At 44.8% G+C, this 14,137-nt stretch overlaps 1 protein-coding gene across 2 annotated transcripts in view; it reads right to left on the reverse strand.

The window, feature by feature from the left end:
- The window catches only part of ddx19a (DEAD-box helicase 19a), a gene marked incomplete at its 5' end in the record, with an annotated part of 34,790 nt that extends 23,813 nt beyond the window's left edge, over positions 1-10,977 (reverse strand). Inside the window, 4 exons of one of the 2 annotated variants that reach the window (XM_079678210.1) lie at positions 816-908; positions 1,044-1,227; positions 10,168-10,231; positions 10,794-10,977. In XM_079678210.1, coding sequence (XP_079534336.1) covers positions 816-908; positions 1,044-1,227; positions 10,168-10,231; positions 10,794-10,856 — 404 coding nt within the window. Of the gene's footprint in view, positions 1-578; positions 593-815; positions 909-1,043; positions 1,228-10,167; positions 10,232-10,793 lie in introns of those variants that run through there. The other variant, XM_079678211.1, reaches the window with a different exon arrangement.
- Positions 10,978-14,137: the final 3,160 nt, after the last annotated feature.

Here is a 14,137-nt window from a genome sequence, read left to right on the forward strand (position 1 = left end):
TACCACAGTCGGTCAGTTAGTGATACCACAGTCAGTCAGTTAGTGATACCACAGTCGGTACGTTAGTGATACTACAGTCAGTCAGTTAGCGATACCACAGTCGGTACGTTAGTGATACCACAGTCGGTCAGTTAGTGATACCACAGTCGGTCAGTTAGTGATACCACAGTCAGTCAGTTAGTGATACTACAGCCGGTGCGTTAGTGATACTACAGTCGGTCAGTTAGTGATACCACAGTCAGTCAGTTAGTGATACCACAGCCAGTCAGTTAGTGATACCACAGTCGGTACGTTAGTGATACCACAGTCGGTACGTTAGTGATACCACAGTCGGTACGTTAGTGATACCACAGTCGATACTACAGTCGGTACGTTAGTGATACTACAGTCAGTCAGTTAGTTAGTTAGTGATACCACAGTCGGTACGTTAGTGATACCACAGTCGGTACGTTAGTGATACCACAGCCGGTACGTTAGTGATACCACAGCCGGTACGTTAGTGATACCACAGTCGGTACGTTAGTGATACCACAGTCGATACTACAGTTGGTACGTTAGTGATACCACAACAGACTCACGGCTGGGCCAGCATCATGGGTCAGTTAGTTAGTGATATTACAGTAACAACATGGTGTTATTGATCAGAGAGAGACTCACGGCTGGGCCAGCATCATGGGTCAGTTAGTTAGTGATATTACAGGAACAACATGGTGTTATTGATCAGAGAGAGACTCACGGCTGGGCCAGCATCATGGGTCAGTTAGTTAGTGATATTACAGGAACAACATGGTGTTATTGATCAGAGAGAGACTCACGGCTGGGCCAGCATCATGGGCAGAGCGTTCTCCTGGATGCGAGACGGGCGGTTGAAGCCGAGACAGTAAACACCTCGCAGCAGCTCTGGCTTCCTGTCAGGGGGAAATGTATACACACACAGAGGAGTAACTGAGTACCTAATAACTACTGAAGTAAACTCCACAGATTAGCTTCCTGCTACTGGAAGATACTAAATATTACTCCACTCCCCCCCTCCCCTCACTCACAGACGCAGCTCCTCGAAGGTCTTCACAGAGAACAGGGGGGAGCTGGGATCTCTCTGCAGAACCTCCACCTGGTTCCTGTTCCTCACCAGAGACCTCCGGATCAGCTTGTTGAGCAGAGACTGCTCCGCCAGGTCTGAAGGAGGACCCCCCCCCAGAGAGACATCCGTCTGCGGCTCTATGTTACCTGAAACACCAGCCAACAATTAAAATATGTGTTTTTAATAACATGTAGCTCTGTATTTACTGAGAGGATCGACTGGAGCACAAAGGATGCTTCAGGCTCACTTCATTGACTCGAGGGACCCTCTATCTCCCATTAGAGTGGATATGCCAATGACAAACTGAAGTCCTGCTCCAGCAGAGCAACACGAATATATAGGACATAAAACTAATAAAACAGATCAAATAGTGAAAGAGAATGTTTTGAGATGTGGAAGTAAATACAAATACAAAAGAAGTAGTGCCAGAAGAGTCTGTATACATGGAATATGATATATAGATAAATAATTAGCCAGATGCAAACAGATGAATGTTTATGGAAACAACCGTTATACTATAACCGCAGTGCATTCTGGGAGCATCTATAGCAGCAGATAGCATCTATAGCAGGGGTGGGCAAACCTTTTGGCTCGGGGGCCACTATGAGGGCCAGTAGCAGATCGGTGAAAAGATATTTAGCTGTCCACTCCTCATTAAACACTCGGCACTCATTGTGGACTTTTCTTTTCTTTGGTCCACTCGTTGTTACAGATGCAGGTTCAGAGGGGAATTATTGCGTCATCGTTTGCGTCATGGCGTAACCGTTTATGTGCCTTCTTATGACCCACACAGCGTTTTACGTCGCTGATTTTCTCCGCAACACCGCTCCAGTGTTTCCCCTGGGATGGAGTCATAGCAGCGGTGCTAAGGCACGTGGGCCCAGCATAATGTGAGCGCGGAGCACGTGGAATCTTTTAGTGTGTGCGAAGTGCGCCCCGCCAATTTGTTTCTATGTGTCAGCACAAGAAAGGCTCTTGAGGCCTAGCACCAGGTCCCTAGGTGAGATTTTAGGCGACATTTTATATGTAAAGAATAAATGAAAAATCTCTACAAAAGACAAATACACTGCAAAAACAGAAACTTATTGACATAGGTAATAGATGTCAAAATGGCTTCAAATGTATTCAGTATTGTATGAACATGTTTGAATTGGGGGGCGTACGTCACATCCTCTAGAGGGGTCCGGGGTATGCCCCCCCCGGGAAGATTTTTATTTGAACATTTTACAGTAAAATGCTTCAATCTGCTGCACTTTGAGCACACAATGACTAGAGACCTGATCTAGGGAGCACAACTCTAAAACGCCCATATGAAAAAGATCGGTTTACATTTTAATAATCAAATAAGTATGTGAACATAACCAATAACCTACCAAAGCCAATAACAAATATTCATTCATTCATTCATATCTTATTTTACCTAGTTAACCTAGCGCTCACCGTACAGGGCAAATTAAACGTGTAACCGGGGTGAAAGGGTGTTACGTTTACTTAATTATGAATGTTGTTACATCAAGGCCGAACATTTGGATGAGCGCCAACGGTCAAAAATGTTTTTTCCCTCCCAGAGCTACCAGCGCAGCGCCCCCTAGATCTGGCGTCCTAGGCGACCGCCTGTCTCGGCTATGCCAGTAACACAAATACTACAAATCCACATAAACAATCAAAAAGGAAAAATGGTCGCCACTTATTATTATTTTAAGAAAAGAAAAAAAAGTACATTTCTTTTTATTATTTATTTTTTTGGGTACCTGGCTGGCGCCCCCTAGCAGCGGCGCTCATATTTCAGCAGCGGCGCCGCGCTGCCACTATTTGTATATAGGGGAAACACTGCGCTCACAACAACATCAATAGAGGACTGCGTCGGGTAGTTTTTAATCATACGTAGCCAGATTAAATTAAAGAACTACTTCTCCAACCTTGTACCTTTCTCCAGAGTGCCGTGGTGCACTGTTTATTAATGTGGTTCAGCTGCATACCGCTCGCTGCAGTGCTGCTCGTTTATTCTACTCTTAACTCACGGCAGCTGGAAAGTATTCACTGTCTGACTGCCACACAAGCAGCTGATACATATCCTCCATCTCCATCAGTGAATGTGTTTTAGTCTGAAAGCTTGTTGCTATCATTTCGTGGCATAAGCCGTTTTCTACACGCATATTTTAGCGGCGTAGTTTTCGTTATGATTTGACGTGTGATGGCCACATGTAGCCCATGTATTGATTCCATCCGATAGCTGCAAAAATACAAAACAGGAAAACGTCTGCCTCTAATGGTAACAGTGAACGGATGGTTATTAAAGTAAGGTCAAATAAACAGAATCACACTGAGCCTGGTTAGTGTTGCCTGACTTTATATAAGTGTTTTTATAAGTGTGTGGTCGCGTTCTAGTCACTTTGCTCAGCGCTACTGATTGTTACAACTTGTATTCGCCGTACTCACCATGAACTATTATTGTTCAGGTTGATCTCGACCCCCTCCAATGTAAGCGTGACGTATATGGTTCTTAGATCTTGCCGGGTTGCCGACTCCGGCAAAGGTCAATTGTGTCTAGAGTGCGCCATCTAGTGGGATCCACTGAAATGACGGGTATTGCAGGAAAAAGGCAAAATGAATGCGGTTTTTACTATAATTTGGACAATTTTGTACCAATTTTCAGCGGGCCGGATTAAAAAGCTCAACGGGCCGTATATGGCCTGCGGGTCTTATTTGCCCATGCCTGATCACGATCGCGACCCCCCCCCCCACTTTGGGAACACCTGATCTATAGCATCTATAGCATCTATAGCATCAGATAGCATCAGATAGCATCAGATAGCCTCTATAGCATCAGATAGCATCTATAGCATCTATAGCATCAGATAGCATCAGATAGCATCTATAGCATCTATAGCATCAGATAGCATCTATAGCATCAGATAGCATCAGATAGCCTCTATAGCATCAGATAGCCTCTATAGCATCAGATAGCATCAGATAGCATCAGATAGCATCAGATAGCATCAGATAGCATCAGATAGCATCTATAGCATCTATAGCATCAGATAGCATCAGATAGCATCTATAGCATCAGATAGCATCTATAGCATCAGATAGCATCTATAGCATCAGATAGCATCTATAGCATCAGATAGCCTCTATAGCATCAGATAGCATCTATAGCATCAGATAGCATCTATAGCATCAGATAGCCTCTATAGCATCAGATAGCATCTATAGCATCAGATAGCATCTATAGCATCAGATAGCATCTATAGCATCAGATAGCATCAGATAGCATCAGATAGCATCAGATAGCATCAGATAGCATCAGATAGCATCTATAGCATCTATAGCATCAGATAGCATCTATAGCATCAGATAGCATCTATAGCATCAGATAGCATCTATAGCATCAGATAGCATCTATAGCATCAGATAGCCTCTATAGCATCAGATAGCATCTATAGCATCAGATAGCATCTATAGCATCAGATAGCCTCTATAGCATCAGATAGCCTCTATAGCATCAGATAGCATCTATAGCATCAGATAGCATCTATAGCATCAGATAGCCTCTATAGCATCAGATAGCATCTATAGCATCAGGTAGCCTCTATAGCATCAGATAGCATCTATAGCATCAGATAGCATCAGATAGCATCAGATAGCATCAGATAGCATCAGATAGCATCAGATAGCATCAGATAGCATCTATAGCATCAGATAGCATCAGATAGCATCAGATAGCATCTATAGCATCAGATAGCATCTATAGCATCAGATAGCATCTATAGCATCAGATAGCCTCTATAGCATCAGATAGCATCTATAGCATCAGATAGCCTCTATAGCATCAGATAGCCTCTATAGCATCAGATAGCATCTATAGCATCAGATAGCATCTATAGCATCAGATAGCCTCTATAGCATCAGATAGCATCTATAGCATCAGATAGCATCTATAGCATCAGATAGCATCTATAGCATCAGATAGCATCAGATAGCATCAGATAGCATCAGATAGCATCAGATAGCATCAGATAGCATCAGATAGCATCAGATAGCATCTATAGCATCTATAGCATCAGATAGCATCTATAGCATCAGATAGCCTCTATAGCATCAGATAGCCTCTATAGCATCAGATAGCATCTATAGCATCAGATAGCATCTATAGCATCAGATAGCCTCTATAGCATCAGATAGCCTCTATAGCATCAGATAGCCTCTATAGCATCAGATAGCATCTATAGCATCAGATAGCATCTATAGCATCAGATAGCATCTATAGCATCAGATAGCCTCTATAGCATCAGATAGCATCTATAGCATCAGGTAGCCTCTATAGCATCAGATAGCCTCTATAGCATCAGATAGCATCTATAGCATCAGATAGCATCTATAGCATCAGATAGCCTCTATAGCATCAGATAGCATCTATAGCATCAGATAGCATCTATAGCATCAGATAGCATCTATAGCATCAGATAGCATCTATAGCATCAGATAGCATCAGATAGCATCTATAGCATCAGATAGCCTCTATAGCATCAGATAGCATCTATAGCATCAGATAGCATCTATAGCATCAGATAGCATCTATAGCATCAGATAGCATCTATAGCATCAGATAGCCTCTATAGCATCAGATAGCATCAGATAGCCTCTATAGCATCAGATAGCCTCTATAGCATCAGATAGCCTCTATAGCATCAGATAGCATCTATAGCATCAGATAGCATCTATAGCATCAGATAGCCTCTATAGCATCAGATAGCATCTATAGCATCAGATAGCATCTATAGCATCAGATAGCATCAGATAGCATCTATAGCATCAGATAGCATCTATAGCATCAGATAGCATCTATAGCATCAGATAGCATCAGATAGCATCTATAGCATCAGATAGCATCTATAGCAGGGGTGCCCACACTTTTTCAGCTTGGGAGCTACTTTTAAAGAGCAACTTGCAGTGAATAAATGTGGAGGAAAATGATGAAGACACTAGATTTTCCAAAAAATATACAGAAATATAAACTAGTGACATCTGGCGGCGTTTTAGTAAGACATTTTCACTTCCTCATAAAAAAGCCTGCGCACGTGCCCCCCCCCCCCCCGCGTGTGACGTAAAATGGGGGAGAGCGGCCGGTCTAACGTATGAATAAATAGACCTTCCAGAAAAACGCGGGCTAAATTCCTTGATTATGCGATTAAACATGCGGGGGTTTATGTGATTTCATGCGGTGAAATTGTGGGAAGTTGCGAAAATATGCTAAATATGCGGGGGGAAGAATAACAATTAAGAAAAATATTGGGCTGTCTTATTTATTCTCTCTCAAACACAACCTGCCACTAACGTTAAACCCCTTTACTATTCAATTAAACACATTCAATGTTTATTTATTGGAAAAGCAATTGGGCTATTTTAATATCACACACACATACACACACACAACACCCCCCCCCCCTCCACACACACTTCTCCATTTGTACAACATCCTCCGAGGGCCGTACAAATTATTGAACTCAACCTCTGCTTAAAAAACTAAAATCACAGCCCATTAATTTGGCCTTTCTTTCATTCTGTGCAAAGAAACAGCAACCTCTGAATCCAGATATCTCACCATGACTCATGTTTGACACATGCATGCATTCACGTGCACGGTTGTGCATGAACACCAAAACAGAAAGATATGGACACAAGATGTGGGCAAATGTATTTAGTATCCATGTGAACATGATTTAAGTGGGGGGGGGACCTAACCTCCTCTCGGGGGGTCCGGGAGCATGCTCCCCCGGGAAGATCTTTTTTTAAATATTGAAGTTAAAAACATCAATCTGGTGCACTTTGAGAGCAACATGAGGAGATGTATGGATACATCTTTCAACACCCATATGAAACAGAACTGTAAGCAGATTTTTCTTTTTGGATATTTTACAAATCACTCCCCTTTCAAACTCTATTCTTCTTATTTTTAACAACTTTTTTGTCACTGTCATATAGTATGTTATACCTGTTTTTCATTGAGTCTCTAATGTCTCATTAATAACTATAATGATCATATCAAGGTGTGCCTTAACCTCACTGAGCTGAGGTTATTTGAGCCTCTCAGGAGAGAGCTCTCTTCCACCTGGTTGGAGAAAAGCTCTTTAAATCCGTTAGCATAGCTAGCTAACCAGATGCTAATAACAACAGATCTCCACTGTGCTTACAACTAAAGACACAGCCTCACAAACACTGCGGTGTGTACGGCTCCTTATGGGTACTGCAATATTTGAAGAGTTGGAGCGGCGTTCCGATGCTCTCCGTTACTCCTTTCAGACGAGACATAACCACGTGAAGACCTATGGTGAAGACACGTTACGCTCGTGTTGTGTTCAAGGAACCTGTCCTTGGCCAGGAAAAACAGGCACTCGCTTGTTTAATTATTTTCCGATCTAGAGTTCTTCTTTTTTTTTGAAGTGAGAAGTTGTCCGTCAGTCGGCCGGACTAACGGACGGACTAACGGACGGACTAACGGACGGACCCCCCCCAAAACGAAAACTCTTCGGTTCCCCACGAATTACACAAGTCACCCAAATCAGCGTTAAAAAAGCGGGAGGCGCCGAAAAGCGACTAATTTGCATCACTGATTTTAGCCGGCCCGGCTAAAGTAACTGGATGGCCTACCTGCCTGTCTTCCTTCCATCTGTGCACAAACTTATCTCGTGCCCTCATTGGTCATGTGCGCGTTCGTGTGTGTTGGAGGAGGGGCTCTGTGAGGAAGTTTGAAGGAAGAGGCAGATTTGTTCCGGTTGTGTATTTTCAAATTCTAGCGCACTCGAGCTGGTTTCTCCATTCTTACCTACCTTTAACTCTTTTTAGGGTGCAGCTATATGTTTGATTTATTTCAAAGTGGGCCCATTTTAATAAAAATGTCCTCTGCTTCAAATGTGCAGAGGACTCCTCAAGTGCTGTGTTTAATTTATTTTAAAGTAGGCCTGTGTATTATTTTTAATTCTCCTTATAGGAGTTATTTGTTTCTTATTAGAGGTTAACAGTTTTATATAATGTAATAAAAAGCCTAATAAATGCAAACAAACTGTAGTTTTTGTCTGATATAACAATAAATACAACTTTATTAGCTATCAAGCTATGAAATATTTTTGCGGCTCCAGACAAAACATTTTTGGGGAAAGAGGAGCAAAATGGCTCTTTTGGTCAAAAAGGTTGGTGACCACTGCTCTATACAGTGTTGTTTACATTCTGTGATGCGCGAGCTGATGACGTCACGACGAGTTAACTTTTTTCCCCTCAACTTTGTGTGGAAAAATGCGGGGATTATGCGGCCTTTTGAAAATATGCGCCATTTTGCGGAAAATTCTGCGATCGCAGAATCGCGTTTTTCTGGAGGGTCTAAATAAACATGGATCACAATGCTAGTTTTGACACAGAAGAGGTTGAAAATATATATTCGAATGCATATGATTATAATGATGAGCCTGCTAGGCGTCCAAGAGACCAGGAGCAGCCAAGGATTAGAAGAAATAACGGCCATCGTAGAGAAATGGAGCTGTGGTGTGAGGAGAACCAGAGGAGAACAGAGCAGCTGTCTTGGTGAGTGACCGGCGTTAGCTACAGAATGTTAGCTAACGTCACATCACAACATTGTGAAGTTAGCTATCATATATCAGGCTATAACTAAAGTAGTATTGATAATATAGTAACGTTACTGGCAGGACTGTTGATACTGATCCATAACAGAAACTAATGCGCAAGTATCAGCCGTACCTCTCGTTACCTAATGCAACTCCACACTACGGTGCTGTGTACCGGAGGAGAGAGAGATACGGCTGATACTTGACGATCTGGCGGAGAAAGGTTGTGGAGCCTCCGTTGATATGCCGTTGTAAATGGCTTGATGGAAAGCAGGTGTGTAGTCGGGGAGGGTGCACAGCTGATTGCAGCAGGTGAGTGGAGGTTGAGCCGGGAGCCAGGAGTGACAGCCACCACGCCCACACAAACAACACAGACAGGGGGAAACAAACGAACACAAAGGAGACGGCTGGAGCAGTACAGCCACCACAGCGTTACCTAACGCAACTCCACACTACGTCTTACGGTGCCGTTTACCGGAGGGGAGAGAGAGCAGCGAAGGGGGGAGAGAGAGAGCAGCGAAGGGGGGAGAGAGAGAGCAGCGAAGGGGGGAGAGAGAGAGCAGCGAAGGGGGGAGAGAGAGCGCAGCGAAGGGGGGAGAGAGAGCGCAGCAAAGGGGGGAGAGAGAGCGCAGCGAAGGGGGGAGAGAGAGAGCAGCGAAGGGGGGAGAGAGAGAGCAGCGAAGGGGGGAGAGAGAGAGCAGCGAAAGGGGGAGAGAGAAGTAATACGGTTTCTTGATAAAGCTGTGGAGAGTATGTGCTGCAGGGAGGTGGATGCACAACGCACCCAGGAACGAACGCTAGCTCCGGTCCTTTTCCCGTGAGGGAAACTGTGGACTCGATGCCCTGACAGGCTGGAGTTTGTGCAACCTCCACAAACACAAGCTCACCATGATTACAAATGGTGAAATACAATGTAAAATTACCAGCTCACTAAAACACAACCGCTCAAACCAACTACAAACTACTACCGCGGATTGGGCAGAGAACGAGTCCGAGAAAGTTAACTCCCCCATGTGACGTAATATGACGCGTTTGACGTTAAAAAAGAGCAGTTTTTAGTAGCAGAGCTCAAAACGGCTCCTTTCCCTCTGAATTCCTTATGTCTTGTAAAACATATCAAATCCTGCATTAACATTTTTAATTGTAATTTTCAGGCAAGGTTAAGCATAAATGTAGTAAAAAAAAAACCCTGCAAGTTGCTCTTTAAAATGACCAAGCCCAAATGATCTACCTACAGGGTATTTCAGGGTACTAAACTGGTATTTAGAATATAAATCCCTTTAAAGGGGCATTCATAATATTTATTTATTTTAATATATATATATATATATATATATATATATATATATATATATATATATATATATATATATATTAGACTCATTAGCATTACACTGTTTATTAACTTAATTAACAGAAATACAACAACTCAAGTTCATTGAAAGTTATAACTCAAAAGGTAATCACCATTGATGTCTGTCCCTCTGATCCCAGCAGGAAGACACGGGTCCACTTTCTTTAGGAAGTCCAACTGAAAAACACAACGATCTCATTAATTACATTTTAATGAACGTGTGCTAAGCTAACGGCGTGCTAAGCTAACGGCGTGCTAAGCTAACGGCGTGCGAAGCTAACGGCGTGCGAAGCTAACGGCGTGCTAAGCTAACGGCGTGCTAAGCTAACAGCGTGCTAAGCTAACAGCGCGCTAGCTCTTCAATGGTGTTGTATTGTCTGAGTTCGTGGTGGTTTTATCTTCAGTCTTCTCTATATTTCCTACTTTTTAATGCGGTTTTAATTCTATTTTGAGATGTTTAAATTCTAGCATCGTTCATTTCTAGTTGTTTTTTTATGCTGCTGCAAAGCAAACATCCCCCCAATTTGGGATCAATAAAGTAGCTCTCATCTTATCTTACCTTCTTATCTTATCTTAACACATCGATTTTGTTGTTAAAGTTGGAATCAGAACTTTAAACTGAATATTCATGTTTATTTGTGAGGGTTTATCTTTATCCAACGCTGCTAGGCTAACAGCCTGCTAAACTAACCGCATGTGTGTGATGGAGTTTTAATTGATAATACACCTGAACACTCACCTGTGAGCAGGCAGTTGAAGCCTCCTGCACGTCCACAGACACAGACCAGGAGTCTCCTGACATGTTTCAGATTCACAGAGTTTTAACTTAAAGATAAAAACTGACTTTTTAAAAGGTTTTATATGAAAACGGTGTTTCTAGCTGAAGAGGCGTCGACCGTTACTCCAAGGCTGCGTTCAGGAAAGTCGGACATCTCGGCACTTTTAAAACCTCCGGTAAACAGAGGCAAAGCATTAAAGTAATTAAAATCGAAAGATATTCAGCCGATAGTTACTTCAATATGAATAATATTGATTAATAATTCATGGTATATTTATAGAGGGAAAATGTATTAAAACGGTTATAGGAAAACATATATATATATTTTACATGAATATCTAAACGAACTGGTTTATAGGGGGAAAAATCCCCTGATATTTAAAGCTAAATATTCTTCTGTCTATTGTTGAAGTTCCTCGTGAAGCTGTGCATTTAAACAGCGGTTTCTGTTTGTCTTTAAAACAGAGAATTAACTATTGAACTTGTGAGTTGTTAATTTTACGAGGTTGGGAATGTGTACCTGAAAGCACCACCCTGTTTGTGAGGTGAACCTGCTGACACACCCATTTACTCTCTAACAGACACACACACACACACACACACACACACACACACACACACACACACACACACACACACACACACACGCACACACGCACGCACGCACGCACGCACGCACGCCCGCCCGCACACACACACACACACACACACACACACACACACACACACACACACACACAGATTGCACATTTTAGATAGAAAATAAATACAATAAAACAAGTTGTAATAATAATAATAATAATAAAAATGCAACATAAATATCTAAACTAAATAATACAAGTACAAATATTGTGTTTTTTAGTTATTGTTTTAGTAATATATTCTAGAGCTTCCTCTCCAGTGTAAACAACAAAAACAACAACAACAGGTCTTCACAGAAGCTTTCTCCTCGACTCCTCGACTCCTCGACTCCTCGACTCCTCGGTCCTCCGGTAGTGACCCATAAATGGATTTCAGCGCGCCATGTTGAAGGACATCTAATTTCTCGAACCGCCTGCTGCTCGAGGCGACTCCTCAACTCCTCTCTCCTCAGTTCCCCTCCTCGACTCCTCCGCTCGCATCTCCTGTGGGCGGGACTAAGACACGAGGATAGGAGTCGAGGATAGGAGTCGAGGAGGGGAGTTAGAGAAATGAGAAAGGATCTCAAGGATCAGCTGGAGATCAGGGACTCCTTGATCAATATCGTCTATAAACCACTTGATGTGACAACGATACAAGTACATGAAATACATCTGTACATTTAAATACATCTGTATAAATATATGTTTTGGATTATTCCAGATCACGTGACAGCCTGACGGTCAGAAGGACGCTGCTGCCCCCTGCTGGTGGAACCACAGAACAGCAGCCTGACGGTCAGAAGGACGCTGCTGCCCCCTGCTGGTGGAACCACAGAACAGCAGCCTGATGGTCAGAAGGACTCTTAGGCCCCCTGCTGGTGGAACCACAGAACAGCAGCCTGATGGTCAGAAGGACTCTTAGGCCCCCTGCTGGTGGAACCACAGAACAGCAGCCTGATGGTCAGAAGGACTCTTAGGCCCCCTGCTGGTGGAACCACAGAACAGCAGCCTGATGGTCAGAAGGACTCCGCTGCCCCCTGCTGGTGGAACCACAGAACAGCAGCCTGGTGGTCAGAAGGACTCTGCTGCCCCCTGCTGGTGGAACCACAGAACAGCAGCCTGGTGGTCAAAAGGACTCTGATGCCCCCTGCTGGTGGAACCACAGAACAGCAGCCTGGTGGTCAAAAGGAATCTGATGCCTCCTGCTGGTGGAACCACAGAACAGCAGCCTGGTGGTCAGAAGGACTCTGATGCCCCCTGCTGGTGGAACCACAGAACAGCAGCCTGGTGGTCAGAAGGACTCTGATGCCCCCTGCTGGTGGAACTACAGAACAGCAGCCTGGTGGTCAGAAGGACTCTGCTGGTGGAACCACAGAACAGCAGCCTGATGGTCAGAATGACTCTGCTGCCCCCTGCTGGTGGAACCACAGAACAGCAGCCTGACGGTCAGAAGGACGCTGCTGCCCCCTGCTGGTGGAACTATAGAACAGCAGCCTGACGGTCAGAAGGACGCTGATGCCCCCTGATGGTGGAACTACAGAACAGCAGCCTGATGGTCAGAAGGACTCTGATGCCCCCTGCTGGTGGAACTATAGAACAGCAGCCTGACGGTCAGAAGGACGCTGCTGCCCCCTGCTGGTGGAACCACAGAACAGCAGCCTGACGGTCAGAAGGACGCTGCTGCCCCCTGCTGGTGGAACCACAGAACAGCAGCCTGACGGTCAGAAGGACGCTGCTGCCCCCTGCTGGTGGAACTATAGAACAGCAGCCTGACGGTCAGAAGGACTCTGCTGCCCCCTGCTGGTGGAACCACAGAACAGCAGCCTGACGGTCAGAAGGACGCTGCTGCCCCCTGCTGGTGGAACTATAGAACAGCAGCCTGACGGTCAGAAGGACGCTGCTGCCCCCTGCTGGTGGAACCACAGAACAGCAGCCTGGTGGTCAGAAGGACTCTGATGCCCCCTGATGGTGGAACTACAGAACAGCAGCCTGGTGGTCAGAAGGACTCTGATGCCCCCTGATGGTGGAACTACAGAACAGCAGCCTGATGGTCAGAAGGACTCTGCTGCCCCCTGCTGGTGGAACCGCAGAACAGCAGCCTGGTGGTCAGAAGGACTCTGCTGCCCCCTGCTGGTGGAACCACAGAACAGCAGCCTGATGGTCAAAAGGACTCTGATGCCCCCTGCTGGTGGAACTACAGAACAGCAGCCTGATGGTCAAAAGGAATCTGATGCCTCCTGCTGGTGGAACCACAGAACAGCAGCCTGGTGGTCAGAAGGACCCTGATGCCCCCTGCTGGTGGAACCACAGAAAAGCAGCCTGACGGTCAGAAGGACTCTGATGCCCCCTGCTGGTGGAACCACAGAACAGCAGCCTGACGGTCAGAAGGACTCTGATGCCCCCTGCTGGTGGAACTACAGAACAGCAGCCTGACGGTCAGAAGTACTCTGATGCCCCCTGCTGGTGGAACTATAGAACAGCAGCCTGACGGTCAGAAGGACGCTGCTGCCCCCTGCTGGTGGAACCACAGAACAGCAGCCTGGTGGTCAGAAGGACTCTGATGCTCCCTGCTGGTGGAACTACAGAACAGCAGCCTGGTGGTCAGAAGGACTCTGATGCCCCCTGATGGTGGAACCACAGAACAGCAGCCTGACGGTCAGAAGGACTCTGATGCCCCCTGCTGGT

The sequence above is a fragment of the Notothenia rossii genome (assembly GCF_949606895.1).
Source record: "Notothenia rossii genome assembly, chromosome: 4".
Classification (NCBI taxonomy): Eukaryota; Metazoa; Chordata; class Actinopteri; order Perciformes; family Nototheniidae; genus Notothenia; species Notothenia rossii.